We start from the raw sequence: 23,300 nt of genomic DNA on the forward strand, positions 1-23,300 counted from the left end.
CTTATTCTTGTGGTCAGTAGTAAAAGCTAGCTTTTACTACTATAAACTACTTAGTTTACTACTGACCACAAGGATAGGTAAATCTAGGTTTAGACCGCAGGTCTTAATGTACAAATCGGATTTTTTCATGTTTTTCCAACTCGAGTGAAGCATTAACGGTCTGTACGTGACAAGTCACATAAGAGTGGACCATTTCAAATCCAATCTGGGTCACTTTCGCATGTGGTCAGGGCAAACTGACGCACACACATAAGGCTTATTTGTGTGAGCAACATGCAATCATCATCCATCACTCCATATAAACTTTGAATATACAGTAAGACTAATCTTTCATTATTAATGTCTGTTATTTGTGTCCTCTTTTGGGAAATAAAATATGATCACCCTGGAATGACGTACATCCAGCATGTGTAGTCATTTGTTTTGATGCTTCTGTGCATGCGGATCAGTTTGCTCAGCGCGTGTCGGACTTTAGATAGTGCGCATGTGTAATACTTGAACGGGCTCAAAGGACAAAGGCAGTCTGAACGGGTACGCCAAAAAACAGATAAGACACAAAATCGGAATTGTGCAATAAGACATGCGGTGTGAACCTAGCCTTTGACTCCTTAGAAAAAAAACCTTAAATTAGTACTCCTACAGATTTGCAATCCTGTTACTGTGATTATACCAAATATTGTAAATATCAAATAAACCACGTCATAAATTTTTCATCATTGAGCTGTCAGATAAACTAATCAATCTCCTACCAGGTTTACATATTATTGAAGATTTTGTAGTATATAGTTAGAAAAGTGAAGGCCTATTTTTTCCGAATTTTGATGCCAATATGTCCTCAAATTGTGGAACAACCCAAAACTTCTCTTGTTCCCTAGCGGTGACTCACGTCCTACCTGGTAGAATGCTCGAAGGTGTCGATTTAAAATGGAAAAGTTCTGTATTCTCTGCATGTAGTCATCTGTATCACTGTCGTACAACCTCTCCACCCTTGGATTGGGGTCTCTGGGAAACACAGACGCAAGCGTCACATAGACATGGAAGTGTATTTACTGCAGCTTGATCAAACAGCGCGGCCACAATTCCCCCCAGATAGAGAAAAAAATCTGTATGTAGTGGTGGAGTTCTGTAGCCGGTGAATAAAATTTTAATGAGCCCTCCACGCTGCCAGTGAGAATCCTCATGCAATTAGCTGTTGAAATAACTGAGGTTAAGTCAGGCCAAATTAATCAGCCTTCTGCCCAACCGCTGACCGAAAATCCCGTCTTGTCAATTGTGAGAGATACGGCTCGAATGTGGTTAAAAATGAACACGATGAGGTCGAATTCAGCGGAGATGACTAACAGGGCGCAGTATATGCAGAACTCATTTCATGTTTCACTGGATATTTGTGGCAAATATGAATGGAACCCACATTGATGCCATTTATCAAAGTGACTGTAGAACAATGCAAGCATTAGGAATGTGAGTGTGATAAATGTTATGTTAAGATCATGCAAGACAATAAAAGTAATTTTAATTCGAATGATGCTTCATAGATTCAATTTCATGTGTTCATATTGCATTAGTGCAGCAATTTTTCTTATCTCATTGCAATGTTACCCTTGTTAACCTTTAAGAGATGAATACGTTCACTCTTTTCATCAGATTAGCACCAAATCATGTATACTGTCTACTTTCTGCATCACTTATAATCATTCTTTGGACTGACTTCGAGCTGACAGGTGATCACAGAGCACATATAGACAAACAACTATTTCCACGCACATTCACTCTGATACTGTAGATTCAAATTTCGAACTGAACAGATCTGTGAGGCAGTCATGCTAACCATCTGTCCACTATTCTGAATCATCATATATTAACGTGACAGTAATTAGTTGTAAACAAGACTTACATGATCCTCATGACCTCATTGAGGAAAATCCCATTCGTAAGTCTGAGGTAGCAGTCTCGGGAATTATGGGACACCGGGTTTACTTCAATATACTGGCTGTAGAGTGGGTAACTGTTCTCCATCTCCACCATCTTCTCAAAAAGCTGAACCTATAAAAAAATAATAATAATAAACACTACTATGTATGTAAATACACATCATTCACATTTCAGCATATAATTACAAAAAAGGAATTCCCATGTTATCATATTTGACGTTTGACTAGGCCCCAGGAAGAAAAGAAAAAAACTTTTTGGAGCAATTTCAACCATTTGAACTTGTATAACTTATATATACTGTATATATTAGGGGTGTCAAACGATTAAAAATTTTAATCAAGTTAATTACAGCTTAAAAATTAATTAATCGTAATTAATCGCAATTAATCGCAATTCAAACCATCTATAAAATACGCCATATTTTTCTGTAAATTATTGTTGGAATGAAAAGATAAGACACAAGATGGATATACCTGTATACATTCAACATACGGTACATAAGTACTGTATTCTTTTTATGATAACAATAAATCAACAAGATGGCATTACCATTATTAACATTCTGTTAAAGCGATCCATGGACAGAAAGACTTGTAGTTCTTAAAAGACAAGTTATAGAAATTTTATATCAAAACCCCTCTTCATATTTTCGTTTTAATAAAATTTGTAAAATTTTCAATCAAAAAATAAACTAGTAGCCCGCTATTGTTGATGTCAATAATTACTTACACAATGCTCATGGGTGCTGAAGCCTATAAAATCAGTCGCACCCAAGCACCAGCAGAGGGCGGCAAAACTCTGAATAACACAACAAGTACACCTTTCACTGTGCTCTCAATTTAATCTGTTTGAGCGGGGCATTTGTGCGTTAATTGCGTCAAATATTTTAAGGGGATTAATTTTAAAAATTAATTACCGCTCGTTAATGCGATAATTTTGACAGCCCTAATATATATATATATATATATATATATATATATATATATATATATATATATATATATATGTGTGTGTGTGTGTGTGTGTGTGTGTATATATATATATATATGTGTGTGTGTGTGTGTGTGTATATATATATATATATATATATATGTGTGTGTGTGTGTGTGTGTGTGTATATGTACACATTTTATTTTTTTATTTTTATTTTTTTTTTATTCCTGAAAATGTACCAAAAACAACAGAAATTGCTCCAAAGTTAACATGGAGAGACCCGGATTTGATCCTAAACCAACAGAAATTGACCCAAAATCAAGAGGAAGTAACACAGCAATGTCAACAGGAAGTGCCCCAAAATCATACACGGAGATTAATGGGGGGCCGGGTATAGCCCCCCCTGTTGGCCGAAATTGTCATTGTATGCAACTGACTTTCCAATACATGGATTTAAAATTAAGACTTTACTGGTAAATGAATATATAAAAGTTGCAAAGCAATAAAACAAACAAAAAAAATGAATTAAACGAACGAAAAAAAAAAATTTATAATGAGTCAAAATCTTCGAACAGATTATGTGACTAGCACCTTAAAGATGTTCATTTACTTTGCTTAGCCAAAACCACCAAAGGACAGAAGAAACAATATGGATATACGTAGAGTTTTATGTAGCCTAAGCTTTCAAAAGCGACAACTACTGAGCAAGAACCAAGGATTGAAGATATGGACCATGAAATGCGTTTCAGTATGTCCACTAAAGATGTACCATATTCAAAGGTGTGAGTGACTGGAAAAACATTGAATTCTCCCTGGAACGCAAAAATCGGTGTCTACTTCTCCACAGAAAAACAAGCACGCTCATACACGCACGCACACACGCACATAACTGTATTTACGAGCATGGGCTAAGCTACTAACCGAGCATATATCTTGTAAGTTAATTTTATTGCTGACAGCGCGTTTCGGGGTCAACATGTCCACCCCCCCACCCCCGCCACAAAAGTCAAACTTCGCCTATGCCCAAAATCCAAATTTCACCAGCTAGCATAAAAATATTCCCACATAATCTAACGCAGTTTCTCCATTTCTAACCGTATGTTTAAGATGATTTACAGCCATCGTGTCAGATGTCTATACAAACAAATAATATGAATAGCATATACATAAACAACTGAGGCATTTGTGAATTAAATTGTGGAAGAACAATTGAAATCTGAATTATATTATAGATTAATAAAATCATGGGACCAGGGTTTAAAAAAAACATGGTTTTGGTCCTGATGGGCCTCAGTCAGCAATCAGTGAATGACTCCTGAGTGTGACAACAATAGAGACGGGGAGCCTTTTCACACAAACTGCCACACAGAAGTCGCTTCCACCTGTGTGGCCAGGTGGGACTGGTGTGCTAGTGACAAGCAGCCAAATGGGGCCGCAGCCAATGTTTCAAGCTCTGCTAAGAAGGGCTGCCAAATGCAAATGGCGGTATAATGAAGTTTATTTCCACCTGCACTGTCGGCAAACAGAGCCCCTGCCTGGACGTGGCTGGGCATGTGAGGTTATGCCATGCGCTCGAGGCCTTAAGTGTAAACAACTTGGTGCACGTCATTTGGCACATGACTCGCAGGGAGACAGCTCCCATGTTGCTGAGTAAGTACATTGACAAAATCCCCTCAAGGAAGATGCACAATGTCTTTAAGCTGCAGGCGCAATGAAGAATGTGACATTCTTAAGAGCCTGACTGACCATCGGTCACATGCTTATAAACCCCAAGTGGTACGTGAGCCTTATTGTAACCTGGATGAAAAAAAGTGCCCTTTCTGCCGGTGCCCAATTAAAACATTAAAAGACTCTCTACCAGTAAGCATGGGATAGAGAAACATGGACTGAGAGTTTGAAGATGGTTTCACTATTTACAAGTTAGTTTTAGTTTAAAAGCCGAAAGGAAAAAAGAAGAAGATTTAAAAGTTGACATTTAAGACCTTTAAAAGAAATAGTCACTTGCTCTATAAGGATAGAGCAAGTGACTATTTCTGGTCATTTAAAAAAAAAAAAAAACTTAAATATGAGCAATTGTTATTATAATCATACATTTTCTTTTTTTTTTTTTTTTCTTAATTATTAATCATTATTGTATTATATGTATATGGCGGAAAACACAGTCAAGACTGAAAAAGCAGTTTTTGCTCTTGCACCCCTCTTTAAAATAAACTGCTGCATTTTAAGCCAAAAGAACTGTTGTGTTTGATAGAACAATATGTCTATATGCTGCCATAGAGGATTCATGGCACATTGGGCCCCCGAGATATTTTTAATTTGTCCGTTTTACCCTGAGGACTCCCGTTTACAGACTTCGCGCAACCGCTTTTGTTTCAACCCATCCATAAAAAGAAGGTAAATAATTATATTTATTTATTATTCGAAATGTCTGTCATTTTTAGCTTAGAATCATTAATTGATGTCTAATATTTAGTTTTTAAAAAAAAAACGACTTAAAAAAAATATTCACTGGCATATTTTAAACCTTTATACAAATTACGTCACAATGAAAAAATTTGTGTCTGTAATAGGGGTGTGACAATATATCGGAATTGTGATATATCGTGATACTTTGTATCCCAAAAGGTTATCGATATGCTCCTGCCAAGAGTCGAAATATCGTTTTAAAAAGGTGTCAATGTCTAAAAATAAATAAATAAAAATGAACCAACAAGTTGCTACCAAAATCTTCCACCATAATAGGGTCTCAATTAACTCTAAGGCTGCATTGACGGTGCTTGACGCCCAATCCATTTAGACTGGAAACGTTCGTTCATTCAAAACCAGAGCGTTCAGTCATTCTGTCCGATTTTCAGGGCATTTACAGGTTACCTGTTGAGTTTGAGTCACTGCCTATTCATTTGGGTTTTTCCCAGGTCACGTCATGTTCTGTAACTCAAAATAAATAGGAAGTGACCCATAAAATACCCCAAAATCAACAGGAAGTACCTGAAAATCAAGAGGTAAATGACCTTAAATGGCCCAAAATTACCTCATTGCCTGGCATTGGCTGCCACGGACGGCCATAGACGTTCAATACGTTTGAAGTGGGAGGGATGGCAGCGAATGAATGGATGTTCATTCGCTGCCACACTCCCGGTTCAAATGGATTAGACGTCTACTAGTGATAAACTCATTCCAATTCACAGCAGAAGCTTGTTTTTCTGTTTATTGGTTGTTTGTAGAATATCCCAGAATGATTTTCTGATCAATGTATCGATAATCGTTATATCACCATATCGCCAGATCATCGTTATCGTGAGCTTTGGATCTCAAATCGTATCGTATCGTGAGGTACCAAGAGGTTCCCACTCCTAGTCTGTAAATAAGTCACGGATATCTATCTACCTCATAACTATCGCTTATTTGTATTTAATTTTTTTTGTTACTGTCTCATTTTCCCCAATATTTTAGATGATAAATAATTGATCCAAACAAAGACAAAAAAATGGGGAAAAAATCATTTAAAAGGGTAAACATATGAAAAAGAAAATCTGGACCACTCCTTGATGTCTGCGATTTCTGCATCTGCGACCCTTGTTATATGACCATGTTTCACCCATAAAATCCCCAAAAGATCCTGCTGTGGCCATTTACAGCTGTGTCTTGACACTTGGTCATACATGCTACATGGAGTTTTTGGATCGAAAAAAAGGTAAGTACGCAATAATGTCTCGTTAAAATCATAGCGTCTTTAATTATGCTCTTTCATGCGCTCCTCTCCAGTTAGGGTTTTGCTGTTTATTTTTTATTTTATTTTTCTAAATGCCCCCCTGTTTAAAATTTTTCTTCCCCCAGAATTTAGATTTTAAGCTTTCCAATGATCTATCACACATGCATTTAGGACAATTTTGAAATTTGGCCAAACTGGGGTTCACAGAGCGGAACTTCAAGTCACCTGAGTGTTTTTCACCATGTATATATATATATATTCATTTTAAATAGATATGTGAATTAATACAATGGTAATAAAGAAGTAAATTAATAAAATTAATATGTCTGAAAACAGAAATACACATTGCTTACGGCCCCAAGTAACACTATAAAGTTGTTGGGTTTTTTTTGTTTGGGTTTTTTTTTTTGTTTTTTTGTGGGTTTTTTTACATAACGTTTAACTCATTGCATGCCATTGATCGTGACAGGCGTCCAATTCATTTTGACTGAACATTCGTTCATTCACACCTCTTGGTCAAAATGGATGAGGCCTCTAATGCTTTCAATGACAGCCGAATGAATGAAAGTTCATTCTCTCCTCTCAGTCAAAATTGATTGAAAGTCTAATGCTGTCAATGGCAGTCAATGAGTTAAATATGTGCTTGAAAGGGTTAATGTGAATGCTGAATTTAAGATAAATCTCTTCCTTTTTTTAAAGTAATTATAAAGTTCTGAAAACAGAAACATAATGTAACAGAAACGTTTAAACAGCTGAGGTTCACAAATGAGAAATATTTTTACGAAAACATTTCCATTGCAAACTGTGTTATTTAACAAGATAAACATCATACTCCCTGATATAAAGAAGAATACATATTTCATTGGCATAATAATTGAATCATAGTTATTATCAATTTAAAGTGAATTTATAATTTGACTTAAGTTGCACTCACAGTTTAGAGTTTAGTTTGACTTGGGAATTAATGTAAACTGTTTTCTCATATTGCTAGATAATCAGCAAGTCCTCTTAATTATCATGCTAAATATCAATGTACCCCAGAAAAAAAAAATCCAACATAATGCCATGGGTGACAAGCAGAAAGAAAAAGAACAAATACAGGTGGCTCAGGGTATCATCTCTACTGCAGTGCACGTCTATTCAAAAAATATAATTCTCTTATCTTATTCACTGCCAGCCCATTCAAAAAATATAATTCTCTTATCTTATTCACTGCCAGCCCAGGTCACAGAGTATATGTGTTGTAGTAGTTCGTAAAAGATGAAAATTGGTATTCAAAAAACCTATTGATGGCAATAAATAAGAATTAGATAATATAACTTCAACTGGGAGGGGCTGGAAGCGATCATTCGATCACTTCCATCGCCTTACAATTAAAATGGATTGGACATCTAGTGCCGTCAGTGGCAGCTAAAGAGTTTGGTGATGTGAGGTCACAAGAGATTTACAAAACAAAACCAAAAAAAAATGAAAAGTTCCCAGAGCAAAGTACATACTGGCCACGCTCATTTGAATATTTCTTTTCTCTGTTGTCAATTTATTACCATATATTAGAACATATTTCTTAATTATCTTTTTATTATTATTGTTATTATTATTATTATTTCCCATTGTAAAATACCTGCAGGCAACACTAATACTTCAACTGGATGTCAAATTTGGGGCAGAATATTGTCCTATGGGCCACAATTAGCCCGTGGGCCAGATGTTTGAGACCCCTGTCGTACAGTATATGAATGTAATAAAAATAAAGCTGGGGGGGGGGGAAACAGTTTGTGCATTAAAGGGTTCCGGCAAATTGAATGTAGCTATTTTTTTGAAAAGCAAAAAGGAAGCCGTCCAAGGATGTAGAAGTGTTGAGTCTGAAAAACATTTATGAAAGGCCAAAGGAAGCTTCAAAAAAGGAGAAGTAGGCTGTTTGTTTTGCTTAACAGAAAAAATGATCTATTTAGTCACCATCAATGTATTTGAATGGGCTAGATAATGGAGATAATACACCAAAAGCCATATGAGATTTTTTCACTTTCTACACTGCATTGTTACGAAAAAGTGATGACCTTTTCTCTGGGCCAGAGTGATAAATGTTAAATGACATACCCAGTGCACCAACGCACTCTCCATGAATTCTTCTATTATCTCCATCACGCTCGAGTCCATTGTAGTGCCACAATAGATGAGCGACACTCCAGCAGTCAGGCAGATGATTAACAAACAATATCAGTGCTTTAATGTAGTGACTCTCACAGAGTCCATCTTCTGTCAAGTGAAGTGCTTTGACATTTGCGAGGCCCGTCCCCTCCTCCTTGTCAGAGTGTCTTCCTCTCTGAATGTGACGCCCTGTTTCATTGCAAAACCACACCGGAATTGTCAAAAGGCTCGGGTTGCATTCGTGAAGCAGCATTCTTTCCACACCCTTGCATCTACCATTTTTCCTATTATTCAAATAAGTCACAACATATGTCATATGGTTATTTGATAAATCATGTGCTGGGACCTCATGAGCCGGCCTTATTTCCTCAAGTGTGACCAGAAACAAAACCATTCTTATCCTTTTTGTAAGTTATATTAATCATTTTTATGTATGTAAAATGTGTCTTTGTAGTAGCAGAGGGAATGTAGACTTTGAAGTGAATATGAGGAATAATTCTTCTGATAACTTGGTTTTATATGGGGCATTTCAATGAATCCATTTTACGGTAGTATGAACCGAATAATATTTAGACTGCTATTTCAGCCCATGAAACTGCATTTACACTTGGTACGTTGGCGCTCTCTAGTGGTTACAGACAAACAAATACAAATTTGCATTGATTTGGGTTAACAGTATTTATCAAGGGCGTAGGTTTGCATAGGAACGGTAACACATAACACTACCGACTTTTCAGCATGCTCAAATTGCCCCCCACCAACTTTGAAGCAATCTTATTTGCATTATATAATGACTTCAGTTAAACAGGTAATTTGGATTGTCTTTCCATATGTTGTAAGGATAGAACTGACCCTACCATTATTAAGTGAATTATTTTCATTATGTTCAGACTTACATTTATCCCTTTTCAAATGCTGAATGTGCCAGCCCATTTTCTCCCCTCAAATGTACGTTTGATGACTCCCCACACACACACTCACTGCCCCGACAGAAATACATGTCGACAACATGCTGCCTCCTCCGCCCCATTCGAAGAGGAGGGATGTTCAAAGTTTTTTTGGGGGAAGCAAGAGCCACTGTAAGTAATGTAAAAATACATCAATGTTGTGGATGTGGGGAACACACCACAAGTTTTCTCTCCTGAGAGTCCGACTTGCATTAGAGTTGCACAGCATGATATTAATCTGTGCGAATTTGACAAACTCGAGGAGGAAGCTGCTTAGAGAGAATTATCCTCCCGTATGTGTTTTCTACTGTTAACGTTAATTAAACTGTGAGAAATGTAGTGAACCAAAGCTTACCCCCTTCTCCCTAATTTTCATTTTATTTATGAGGTCTTAACGTGGCCCAAATTTAGGAGCTTTCATTTTTTTGTTGAGTTTGACTGTGCTTGTGGACAAAAGCAGTGGTGTTTTACCTAAAGGATGACTCCATTTTTATATTTGTTACATATTAAAGTTAATATAAAACACTACAGAATTGTATTTGCATCCATCATTTAGCCTATTAATAAATTAGGTTCATATTCGCGAGAAATGTAGCCCTGACCCCCTAACCTGTTCACCCATTGTTTGGTCTTATTAATGTCCCGTCCTCAGCGAAATGTGTACATGCAGGTTATCCCTACCAATGTTAGGACCAAACCTGGGTATTCATAATTATATTCAGAGCGAGAAAACCCATGCATGCTCCAAATTATTAACCATTCCTCCTATTATTATTTTTTTGTTGTAGGGTATAATGGTAGCAACATATTTTTCTTGCCGTTTATGTTACTACTCTTTGAAAGAATCACAAAACTACAGTTTTCTTTTTTTTTTACTTTTAGGTAGTTGTATGAACTAAATTGTTTGAACTGAATTTTTAGTTGCCTACATTTTGGAAGGAAGTAGCAAGAATTTTTTTGTTCTTAATTAGATGACAATAGGGATGGGATTAAATAAGTTTTCATTTTTCCCACTCCTTTTCAGGCATGTAGTTAATGTTGCAATGTGGCTTAATGTGTTTTGCTGCTCTTTTTTTTGTTATGAGTTTTATATATTTGCTGTTTCGACAAGGAGAGTCATGCCTGACATAAACAAATAAACGAACGAAACAAAGTACAATATTATTTTGTGAGGTTACTGAAACATTTCTTGTTTTGGATCTCAGTTGTATTTATTGTTGCAATTTTTGTTGTTTGAAGAACAATATCAGCAATTCTAAGCACTTCTCAGTAATATTCTTTGTCTTGCTGTGAGTCATCCTTGGATTGTGTTTTTTTTTTAATTATTTATATTTTACAAGTAGTTTCCCTCCTTCTGAACTCCACAAAAAAAAAAGTTTAATCCTTTTTTACCTTGAGTTTCCCCAATGTGGTTCTCTTACGAACAATTAACGTAGATATATTTTTCAAGGTCTAATTTCTGATCTCAGTGTGAACTATTTTAACCATTTATTCACAAATTATGACCTCTTATTTTTATTTTGACACCCCTACAAGGCATTCATGTAACTCATTAGCTCCCACTGATGGCGCTAGACGTCCAATTGGCTCTTCCGAGTTGATATTGATTGGACGTCTACCGCCGTCAATGGAACTCAAAAGTAAGTATTCACTGCCAGTTCTTCCAGTTTAAATGAATTGGACATTTATTGCGGTCTATGGCATTCAATGAGTAAAATACTGTTGACTGCAGAGTGTTACTTGGGTAATACCCAAGTGTACGCCTAGATCATTTGCCGAGGCCGCTAGCTTGGTGCCCTCTGGGTACACCGATTCTCGATGAGAATGAAGAGTCAACTCAACGAGGCAATGGAGATTGCTCGTAACAACGGCGACAAATTGTCCCAGGTGAGGAAGGAACAAGCAGCGTTAAGTGATGCCACCGCTCAAATGGTCACCAAAATCATCACGGAGATCCGGGATCAAGAAAGGCTCGCTCGCAGGAACCGGGCAAGGGCGGATGATGACTAATCTTCCGGAGCGGATACAGCAGACGTGGGCCTCCATGACACCCCCGGCCATCCCTCCCTACACCAACTTGAAGATCAGCCTATCCAATGAACCTACTCAAATTGACAATATTGCGTAATGCCATGGCAATTAATGACTTTTGGGAAGATATATGAGTTAAAAAATGGACTATGCAACTCTAACACGCTAGACTGTGCGTCCCGGGCTGCTGGGGGACGGGTATTGATAAGCATATGCTTTTTCCCGTCTTCCTTTGTCTGTCATCGTCTTTTCGGGCAAATTATTCCATATTCTGTGACTGTCAATGATTCTCTTTCTTGGCCAAACTATCCCACATTCAGTAACTGTCATTGATACCGATGATGATGACAATGACAATAAATTTCATTCATTCATTCATTTCTGTTTTTATTCATTTTAAATGAATTAATTTAGCTCTTATAATCATTCTTAAGTGTCCAAATAAATAAATAGCTAAAAAATAGTCATTTCCATATAAAGATTTAAAGGTCTTAGGAAAAAGCGGTATGGAAAATGAATGAATGAATGAATTGAGGGTCAGCTTTTGAATAGCTGTCCACTGTAGTGACCACTGTCCTTGAAAAGGTTGACAATTGTGAGGGATTATATTCGTTTAACTGCATCAATGTGAAAGGCATGTCTTAAGGTATGATATCTAAACTCTGACCAGTCTTAAATGTCTTCTTCTTCTTTGTCTGTTGATCATATTTTTACAGGCATTTAAAGCAAATTTACCCATGAGAACATAACCAAATATTTTTTATCAGACTTTGGGGGGGGAAGGAGCGCATACTTGGAACTTTTGGAATTATAAAATCAACCATTGTCATACGTTATTTGCATTTTGAACCATTTTTCTTAATGCAAAAGGAAAAGAAATCATCCAACACTAGAGTTGCTGTATGGCATAGCGTGTTGCTGTGTGTGCAGATAATGCCTGTGCAGCACTTCTTGGATAAAGTACACCCGGGATTATCCTATTGTTTCTGAGCTGCATAGACAAGATGACAGCTTCATATAGGGCACCGAAGTCTCTCACACACACACATGCACACTTAATCCATCCCCACTGAGATAACCCACAGTTTGTTTCTTTTCTATCTTTGCTTTTACAAATGGAAGCAGACACTACAAAGTGGTTAAAAATGTCTAACTTTAATACACTACAGAATATGTGCATTGCCACTTTTAAACAGTTTCCAAAGCATTTCATTGCAGTTTGTTAAAAACACTAATGCTGTGAGATAATCAATACAGTGCACACAGGATGAACTATGACATGAGGTTCAAAGTACCCAATAAAGGTCGAAATGTCGACTAGACCTGTTGATAAAGTGAAAACAAAAAGTACTAATGTCATGTAAACTGAACATATGTCGGTCACACATTTCGGTCCTTCCATTTTGTGCCACTTTATTTGGTGGGGGTGGGGGGTGCTGTACTGGTGGAGCAATAATCAGACCTAATGTTTCCAAATGAGATGTTCTATGTACCCACCACCCGCCAAATGAATTCACCGAATTATACCCAACCAAGAAAATGTATACATCACTCCCAACTTTCAGCATGATTCTGCTTCTGATTTGACTCTATCGTCTTTTAACTGGAAGATTCCGGGGCCTTTTCTGCATCAGGGGAGCCTTCAGCTGCACTGGGATCAACCTGGCCAAACTTCAGCATGAGCAGGATTTTGACTTTGGCTTCCTCCAAGGTCTCCTTCACTCCCTTCTCCAGAAGAAAACCCTCGCTGTCACCATCCGGCTGCTCCTGCGCCATGGCCCCTTCCACTGAAGTCTGCAGGTAGCGCAGGCTCAACAAGACTGACATCTGTCCATGGGTAAGAAGAAAGAATTGAAAAGTTTCTGCATGAAGTATGAATCATCATCATAAACTCATGGATACTGACAGATACATAAATGAATATAATACAATCTATTTTAATCAGAGTGCTTTAAGATTTATACAGGTGTTTCTGGTTGCCATGTGTGCGCACATCCTTGACATCTTTATTCTACTCTAGCAGGTTGACCTATGCAGTTTAATAGGAATATATATACTCCAGTGCATCAACTGAGAGCTAATAACAATGTGTTCCCCTTTTTAATAGTAAAGGAACCAAAATATTAGAAACAGCTCACAGGATGATTATGCACTATTGTAATCCATTACAAACTAAAATTATAATACTATTTGTCATTAAATAATATATCAATTAGACATGTGCCGATTACCGATTTCAAGGTACACCGTGGTATGAAAACCCTCCTCCACCGGTTTTTGTTTAGTGTCAGTGAGTCAGCTGTGCTACGTGATGGCTGGAGGAGGTGAAACTCCTGAACTTTTTTCCCCCATCGAAGAAAACAAAATCGCTGGTATGGGAATACTTCAGCGACAGAAACGTTACAGACAGAGGTCCAAGCGACATGAAAAAACATGTTTGCGGAGGGTGGCCGCAGAGGAGGCAATTCCTCCTATATGATTTCGCATTTATACAAAATTAAAGGTTAGTAAACACTATCGTGAACATTTCCCATCAGCTATGACAATTAACTTCAGCATGTTTAGTGTGTCTAGCGGTCGTAAAATGTGGTGTTTTTTTCTCTCTGGCAATTGTCTTGAGAAAGAGAGTGTGTGTATAATGTAAACATGATACAAGTCATGCAGACAGGCTTTTTTATGGAAAATAATTCAATTATTTTCGTTCTGATGGTAATAATGTTGAGCTGTGGCTGTGAGTCTAGGCTCACCTAAAGGACTGCATTTATTTCACTTTTATTTAGAATATTTCGGTTATTTTTTTGTTATTTATTTTAACTTAACATTATACTTATGTTCTAATTTGCTCATATGTTTTGAAAAATAAAAATTATGTTCTATGGAAAAAGTTTTTTTTTTTTTTTTTTAAACCCAGATATCTCAGAGTAACACATTTTAGAGCTGTGATTGCAATACCGTGATACTGTGAAACCGTGATATTTTTGTTTAAGGTTATCCTACCGTCAGAATATCGTACCGGCACATGCCTAATATTAATATATTGCAATGACAGTCTTCATATCATATACATCCATCATTCTTTCTTTACTAGTACTAGTAAAGAACTAGAATTAGTATTGATATCACCCAGACTACACCGTGGACTGGTTGCTAGTCAATCACTGGGTACATTTAATGGCAATATGGGGTGTTGGCTAATTTATATAAGATATGCTACTTTTGAGAATAAAAGTGGCTATGGTTGGATTACAAGCATTCTAACTAAATGAAGAGAAGATGTGTACAATTTTGCTTAATGGTTGGACATTCTTGGATCAAATAACAAGTACCTTACCGTTCAATAATACCTAACCAAATAAAAATATTAGAGCTGTCAAAATTATCGCGTTAACGGGCGGTAATTAATTTTTTAAATTAATCACGTTAAAATATTTGACGCAATTAACGCACATGCCCCGCTCAGACAGATTTAAATGACAGTACAGTGAAATGCCCACTTGTTAATTGTGTTTTATGGAGTTTTGCCGCCCTCGGCTGGCGCTTGGGTGCGACTGATTTTATAGGCTTCAGCAGCCATGAGCATTGTGTAAGTAATTGTTGACATCAGCAATGGCGGGCTGCTAGTTAATTTTTTTATTGAAAATTTTACAAATTTTATTAAAACGAAAACATTCAGAGGGGTTTTAATATAAAAATTCTATAACTTGTACTAACATTTATCTTTTAAGAACTACAAATCTTTCTATCTATGGATTGCTTTAACAGAATGTTAATAATGTTAATGCCATCTTGTTGATTTATTGTTATAATAAACAAATACAGTCCTTATGTACCGTATGTTGAATGTATATATCCATCTTGTGTCTTATCTTTCCATTCCAACAATAATTTACAGAAAAATATGGCATATTTTATAGATGGTTTGAATTGCGATTAATTGCGATTAATTACGATTAATTAATTTTTAAGCTGTAATTAACTCGATTAAAAATTTTAATCGTTTGACAGCCCTAAAAAATATCAATAAGATCACTAGCATTTATCACTGTCACCATTTCTGCCTCACTGAAGATATTAATCCTTCAATGTTTGTACATTGTTTCAACTGTTCGGCCATATTAAACTATATTGCTTTTGTGAGCTTTGTAGGGACAGTATGATTCACCTGTATCATGATGACTGATAGCACACCAGGCCCAGTTGAATTCATCAGGTCCATGTAGTAGTTGATCAGAGCCTCCCTGCAGCCACGGTTGTACAGGTTGAGTTCCTCATTCTGGAACTCATAGTTGTAGTGAGCGCTGTTGTCAGTCAGGTGGTACTGCAGGCAGGGCCTAGGGGACGCGGGGTTGCAGCAGCTGAATGGCACGCCATCCAACAAGTAGCGGCCATCTATGTTGCTCCGGATGCGGCTGGGGATGGAGGGCAAACATTGGCAGTGTGAAGAATAAGAGAAGAAAGGCAAGAAAAGATTCTGTTATTTTAGTTTTGTCTTATCCTATACTCAGTATCCACAAATACTACTGGAGATCAAGCCTTTAAAAAAATATATTCAGGATTTTGCATTGAATGTCATAGTCATTATATTATGTGGATATTATGCTGTTGAAAACGCAAATTGGTCATTCACCCACACTTGCTTAAAAAAATCTTAACTGCAAGCACATAGCGAATTATGTGGTCTCTCTAAAAGGGTGGACATTTTTGGAGAATGTTAGCATTTCGTAGGCAACATGATCAGTTAGTAAGACGACTTTAAAATTAAAATTTTATTTTAAACTTCTGAAATATTTTTTATATTGAAATTTTACCATGACAGAATGGAAAGGTTAAGCATGACAACATGCAAGTACTCGTGTATAATGATGAACATTACAAAAGATAAGTGTTACTTTTTATCCTGAAGCTAGCCATTGTTTCAGCTTGTTCTGGAAAACGACCAAATAACACTCATTAGGTGCCTGAAAGAGGTTGAAATGAAACCATTTAAAAATTATAAAAACTTCCCTTCAACCATTTTTCACATACTGCAGTTAAAAGAGGATTGGTGGAGCATGCCAAAATTTCAAAATCTCTACTGATATTAACTCTACTTTTAGAGTGTGTAAAACTGAGTGCCTGTATACTTTCAATAGTTACACTGAAGACCAACGTTACTGTTTCCTTACAATCCACCCTTTTAACAATAAATAAAGGCACAATATTCATATTTTTTTTTAAATCTTTTTGATGTCTGCTTCCACAAGAGAAATGAAAATCGAAGCTTATTTCCATTTCTTATATCCATCCCAATAAATCACTCTTTTTGCCTCGGTCTTTGCAGTATCATCATGCACTCACTCCTTGATATCTTTGGAGGTGTAGTCCAAGTATCTGTTGCTGACCCACTGCACCTCAAACCAATCCCTGAAGTTAGTGTTTCCACAGCAACGGAACTCCATCTGCAGACGATCAATGGTTTCTTTCTGGAAACAGCGGCCTGGAACATCGGTGTCTTTGTAGAAACGGATGCCATTCCTCAAACCGACCTGAGGTGGGGGATACATAGCCGCAAAGAACAGGTTTCTTTATTTTCCTTCTTTGTAATTATTTCAGAAAAAAGCAAAAGTCAAACCCACTGCCTAAAAGATTCAAAATCACACAATGAATTCCTTCATATTGTTAACCCTTTCAGGGACAGTAGCCACTATTACTAGTGGGCATCTATTCAAAAGTTACCTTTAGCTTAACTGCCAGGCCAGGCCATGGAGTATGTATTGTTTTAGTTAGTAAAAGATAGAAATTGATATTTAAAACCTACTGAAGGCAACAGACGTCCAATTCATTTGATCACTTCCGGCCCATCCGAGTTAAAATGGGTTGGACGTCTATTTGTCTCAATGGCAGCCAAAGAGTTAAGTTCAAAGTTATCTTTATTCTTCTTCTTTTTTTTCAATATATTACAATTTGTAATTGTTTGTTTCTTGAGGTTTTAATTGTCTTTATGTATCTTATTTCACTTTGAATTATACATATTTTATCACTGTTGCCTTTTTATTTGTGGGTTTTTTTTTTTTTTTTAGATTTATAACTTGTTGCTATTTAAATAATTGATTTTCTTCCCCAAAAAATTATTTATCGTTATTTATGTAATTATTTTTACTGCCCCTCGCAAAATAACATGTAGGCAACACTAATACTACATTTGGATGACAAATGGAGGCTACAAAATATTGTCCTATAGGCCACAATTAGCCCCTGGGTTGCAGGATATTTAAGAAAAAAAAATCTTAATCCGTGTATGAAAGGATGAAATACAGTATATTTCATGTTTTATAATCAAGTACTATATTACATTAAAAAAAAAAAAGTGACTCTTTTCATCATTAAAATACATTTACTGTTGTGTTTGTAACTGATATTGGTGCATTACATCAGTGTCCACTTCTAGATACATAGTGTAAAATACATTTTGGAACAACCTGCCAATCAGAATTAATTAGTATCTGGGGCCTGATGCTATTTGGATCCCATTTGTTCAATTTGCTGTGTGGTGCCTGTTACCACTCTTTGTCAGCCCACCTTCAGGGACTCCTCCAGGCGCCCCTGCAGTGCGTAGCTGAGTACCACCACAGCGATGAGCAGACAACAGAGGAGTGCCGCAACAGTGTACCAGCCCAGCAAGAAAACCTTCCAGCGTGGGAAGCGACTCGGGTCCAAAGAGTCCTGGCACACTCGACCGGCCACCCAGTTGGTGCCGATGGAGGTCAGCCCCACCAACATCAGGATGTTGGGCACCACGTGGATCTCTGTGTTATCCATCACCTCGACAAAGAAAGAACACAGGGGAGTGCAATAATGAATGCTACATTTCTTCATTTCGACTTCAATTGCATATTGTTATAGTCTGGTGGTCCATACCAACCCATCTTTCATCCTCATAATGTAAAGTGAAATAGTCACATTTGTCATCAATGTTTAACACACTGTTCATAAAATTGCACTATTCGTGTTGTATCCCTTCGAATGGGCCTCGCTGAGCAAAATCGAATTGGAATAATTTGGGCAAGTACAACTTGCGAATCACATAGTGAATCGATCTTCATGTTGGGCGCACAGGCTTTAGACTCTTAAAGCAAGTGTTGTTCTCATGCTGTATTCTTTGTGCATCAGTCAGTGCTACTCTGACGCATCTCCACTACAAATCAATAGCACTTTGCTTCACGACTAATGGATTGCAGTGAACCCGCTCACGCTGGTGATCGATAATATTGCAGAGGGTGCATGCTGATAGCCTGCAGCTGTCCTGTGCTGTCAGCTGCTTATCAATGCTTGCGATCAATACCAGTCTATAGGACATCAGTGAGGTTACATTGCATTTTTGAAGTCAGTATTCAAAGTAAGAAGAATGATTAAATATGGTAAGAGAAATGCTTGCCAAATTGAGTCGTATGTGACTACGCTTGCCAACTATGTTTAGACTATCTATTATGCATTAGACTTGTCCAGCTTTACCTCGGCCCGACGGAGAAGCTCTATCTTAAGATAGACACCCATTGAAAATACGAAGGACCCGCACAACACCGCCATCCAGGACAAGAGCCACAGGCCCTGCGCCAGACGAACCCGCCTCTGCTGGGTGAACTTCATTTTCAGCAGCACCATGGCTCCTTACTGCGCACACTTCAACTCCAAACACAAGAGGAAAGATGACCAGGACTATATCTTGAGGGTCAGGAAGAGTGACAATTCCAATTAGGAATGGTTTGTGAATCCAGAGGTGGCCAGATTGCATGAAAAGGAAAACACTCAAAGACTGTCCAGTAATCCAGTGGTCAAAGCAGGCCTCTTCTGGTGAGTTATTAGCAGGTTGAGCTCATATAAGTTGTTCCAGGTGGAAAGGGATAAGCAGATAGAGATCCCTTGAATGCTAGAGGACACAGTCTGAGATGATAATCCAAAAGCACAAATTCACTTTCACAACGAATTTGATATTTGTGTATAATCCGAAATATTTAAAAAGCGTGAAGAAATATTACAAATGCTTAAAAAAGTAGGGGTTGTTCCTTTTCGTTGAAATTCCCCGTTTTCCTCTCAAGCAATCGGTCAGTTGGAGGTCAACCCCCGCTTCCTTCCGAAATGGAATCAAAGATGTCCTCCTGTTGGTGATCTTGTCATTTGATAGCGCCTTGATGGGTGTGTGTATGTGCAGTGCCCCCCTAAACCGCCATTCCCATGGTTGGAGGACACAGAGAATGGGCAAAGTGGAGAGTTTGGAACCCTAATCCCGCCAACAGAGTCGCTTGGATCCTATTAGGATCCAGTGGCCAATGGAAAAGCAGGCCAGTGTCTGATCAGCAAAGTTGTTCTGATGGACACATTGAAAGGGAGGGCCGATTGAAATGTTATGACAGCTTTAATCGCTTGCCATTCATATCATAGGCAACCTGAGAAAAGATCACTGAGACAGTAGCTCATCAAAGATGCACCACTGCTTTACATACGGAGTAACCATTTTCTAGGAACTATATCATTCATGGACCTTCCGAATCACCATTACTTTTTCCCCCTTTACAGTGCCCCTTGAAGGAGATAGTACCTTTTCTCATAGGCACCGTCTTACTGTTTGCATTATTCAAACACACTTAATATAATCAATCAGGGAATGGTATCATTACTCGTATTTACTGTTTGACTGTTTGTTTAACTCTAACACACTTGATATAAAATAAATACCACTTATACCATAGTTTAAGGAAAACAAGCAGAATATAGGGCATAAAAGATACACAACGCCTTTTTATCACGGATGCCCAACATGTGCGTCATGAGCAAGACTGACCCTGACAAGCCCACATCTGCACCACCAACTCTCGCAATCAGTTCTGCCGGACAGTCCAGAACAAATGGCGGGACGCCCTGTCCCAACACAAGGAACACCGGAGAACACCCGATATCTAATGGATAACACTGATAAGACTCCCAGAGCCCCTTTGACGCTGAGGTGGCAAAATCCACAACCCTCATTGCCCTGACAACATTAAGTCCCGAATCCTCCTGTCCAATCCACAAACAGACAATGATCCCAAACACACCCTTCTTTCTGCCCACGGCCCGCCCCACGAGAACCTTTAAAAGACTGAATGTTTAACTAAGTGTTGTCATTTTTCTTGTGAACCTTTTGTTGACTTCTGATATGGTGAACTCGGAACGAGTTTGCTTCCTCGTCTGTGTCTGTTTCGCCTTTCTGTTTGATCGCTGCCGACCCGGATAAATTGTCAAGTTGCTCCCGGTAAACCTTCTTTAAACCTTTCAAAATGGAGGCTTAAGACTAAGGTGAACGAGCGGAGTTTGGCCTTCTGGCCAGATTGCCAGGTTCCCGCCGGCCCGGCTCGTTGGATCTGTGCCAGCGCGGGTCTAGCTAGAAAATCAGATTCCTTCAATCTGGATACGTCATCCGAGGAAAGTGCTAGTTTTAATGATTTTAAAATCAAATCTGACAAATACTGTACAGTGTACACCCAAGAAAACCCTGAAGATGTTTAATGAAAACTTGAACATGGTCTAATTTAACATTCGTTCAGCTTTACAGTGTTGTCAATATGTGCATTTTTCATTGGAATTAAGGTCATTTAGCAATGTACAAGCTGTTTGATAACTTTAAGTTCAAATAATATAATGATTGGTAAAGTAAATGAATACATTTTTTTTAAACTATTTCTGTCATGCCTTGAGTTAAATTGTGTTAGGTTTGTGCCCTAGATTGTCTTTTCATGTGATATCCATTGGTTTCACCTGTTGTGCCTGATTCTTGTGTATCCAACTATCCGCTTCCTCTTGTGTCACCCACCTGTGCCCCATTGTCTCGTTACCCCATGTCTGCATTTAAATTCCTCATGTGCTCTGTTCTTGGTGGGTCATTTTTAATGTCAGAAACCTATCCAAGACCTCGTGTTCCTGTTCCTCTGATTTAATATGTTTTGAAACAGTTTTGATTAGTACTTCTGAGTTTTGTTTGAACCTTGCCTTTTTGATCCCCATGTCCCAAGAAAAAGTATAGTCAAATATCTGCAGAAATGCAAGGGTGTACTCACTTTTGTGATACACTGTACATAAGGTAAGAAGCAGCAATAAACCATGGTACCCAGCCTTCTGATTTGAGAACCGAACAAAAGCCTACTCTTCGTTATGCATTCAATGTATTTTACAATTTCTGCGACAACATTTTAGTGAGTGTTTTTCCACAAAAACATTCCTAGGCTTTAATAGACTGCCTCATAAGTATGATGCGTGTGATATGGTGCCTACACGGTGGAGAAGTATCAATTGGATTTGATTGTTATGATAAGTATTATGACAACTTCAGTAAGCTGGAAGTGGCACAGTGTACCAAGGCCTTCACAGATACTCTAAGTCAGGGATGCCCAATCCCGGTCCTCGAGAGCCCCTATCCAGCTTGTTTTCCATGTCTCCCTCCTCTAACACACCTGAATCAACTAATCAGGATCGTTATCAGGCTGCTGCAGAGCTTGCTGATGAGCTGAACTGATCATTTGATTCAGGTGTGTTAAAGGAGGGAAACACGGAAAACAATCTGGATAGGGGCTCTCGAGGACCGGGATTGGGCACCCCTGCTCATAGACGCAGTTTGACTTTTGAGGCAGGAGGGGCACAACATGTTGATGACCCCAAATAGCAGTGTCAGCAATAAAATTAACTTACAAGAATATTTATAATAAAAAAGTGTTTTTTTGTTTCCCATCATTCTTGAGGGGAATTCTAAATCAGGCTGCTTAGGCAATACTTTTCGCCAAGATCGTCATCCACTGAATATGGTACGTCCGCCGGTGTCGTGCCAATGTAGTTACCCCAGTCAAAAATTGCATCCCCTGGGCGTAGCCATATGGAGGTGATTTGTGTCTTTATTATTCAATCAAAAAAAAGTTGCTTCAATAAAAAAAAACAAGTTGCTTCATTCAAAATATTTATTTTCAATTTAAAAAAAAGTCGCTTCAATTAAAAAAAAAAATTGTTTGAATGCAAAAATAAATTTGAAACTCCCAAAAATATATATATATTTTTAACTGAAGCAACTTTTTTAATTGAAGTAATGTTGATATGTGTTTGGGCCACATTTTGGCTAGGATGCTTTTGTCTTTATTATTCAATCAAAAAATATGTTGCTTCAAAAAATATATTTTCAAAAACAAAAATCAATCAAAAAAAAGAAATGGTAAATGGTGCTATACTTATATAGCGCTTTTCCACCTTTCAAGGCGCTCAAAAAAAAATCAATCATAGAAAATGCTTTTGAATGCAAAAAAACATTTGAGATTGAAAAATTTGCATTTGAACACTTAATTTTTCATTGAATAAGTTTGATTGAAGCAGTCCTTTTTGTGGGTTGTGTACCCATATAATGGGTAGGACATTTGTTTCATTTCATTTCAATAAAAAAACAAAATCATTTGAAAAATAAAATTGCCCTCCCCTAATTTTTTTTTTTTTTTTTTTTTTTTTTTTTTTGAAAATTAAATGCAAAGCAAATGCCTGTTTAAGGTGCTAGTCACATGATCTGTTCCACAAAATAATTTTGACCCATTATAAAAAATATATTTTTT

The 23,300-nt window shown here is 37.5% G+C and overlaps 2 protein-coding genes across 2 annotated transcripts in view; both read right to left on the minus strand.

The window, feature by feature from the left end:
* The window catches only part of ccdc88b (coiled-coil domain containing 88B), a 148,280-nt gene extending 139,445 nt beyond the window's left edge, over positions 1–8,835 (minus strand). Inside the window, exons 1-3 of the mRNA XM_057850799.1 lie at positions 8,675–8,835; positions 1,895–2,043; positions 894–1,002 (exon numbers count right to left, since the gene is read on the minus strand). Coding sequence (XP_057706782.1) covers positions 894–1,002; positions 1,895–2,043; positions 8,675–8,734 — 318 coding nt within the window. The 5' untranslated portion in view covers positions 8,735–8,835. The remainder of the gene's footprint in view (positions 1–893; positions 1,003–1,894; positions 2,044–8,674) is intronic.
* Positions 8,836–12,827: 3,992 nt separating this feature from the next.
* rom1b (retinal outer segment membrane protein 1b) lies at positions 12,828–19,953 on the minus strand. The gene is made up of 5 exons (XM_057850803.1): positions 19,195–19,953; positions 18,262–18,504; positions 17,041–17,228; positions 15,866–16,112; positions 12,828–13,530 (listed from the first exon to the last, which is right to left on the minus strand). Exons 1-5 carry the CDS (start codon positions 19,342–19,344, stop codon positions 13,303–13,305), a joined length of 1,056 nt encoding a protein of 351 aa, XP_057706786.1. The 5' UTR covers positions 19,345–19,953; the 3' UTR covers positions 12,828–13,302.
* Between the last annotated feature and the right edge of the window lie 3,347 nt (positions 19,954–23,300).

This window comes from Corythoichthys intestinalis, chromosome 11 (assembly GCF_030265065.1).
Source record: "Corythoichthys intestinalis isolate RoL2023-P3 chromosome 11, ASM3026506v1, whole genome shotgun sequence".
Taxonomy (NCBI): Eukaryota; Metazoa; Chordata; class Actinopteri; order Syngnathiformes; family Syngnathidae; genus Corythoichthys; species Corythoichthys intestinalis.

Bases quoted from the DNA above. Each gene is read 5' to 3' on its own strand.
- rom1b (XM_057850803.1), bottom strand. From the start codon at position 19,344: ATGGTGCTGCTGAAAATGAAGTTCACCCAGCAGAGGCGGGTTCGTCTG. The intron at 18,505-19,194 runs GTAAAGCTGGAC...TTCTTTGTCGAG, and splicing joins AGCTTCTCCGTCGGGCCGAG to GTGATGGATAACACAGAGAT. The intron at 16,113-17,040 runs GTGAGTGCATGA...CTCCATCCCCAG, and splicing joins ACCTCCAAAGATATCAAGGA to CCGCATCCGGAGCAACATAG.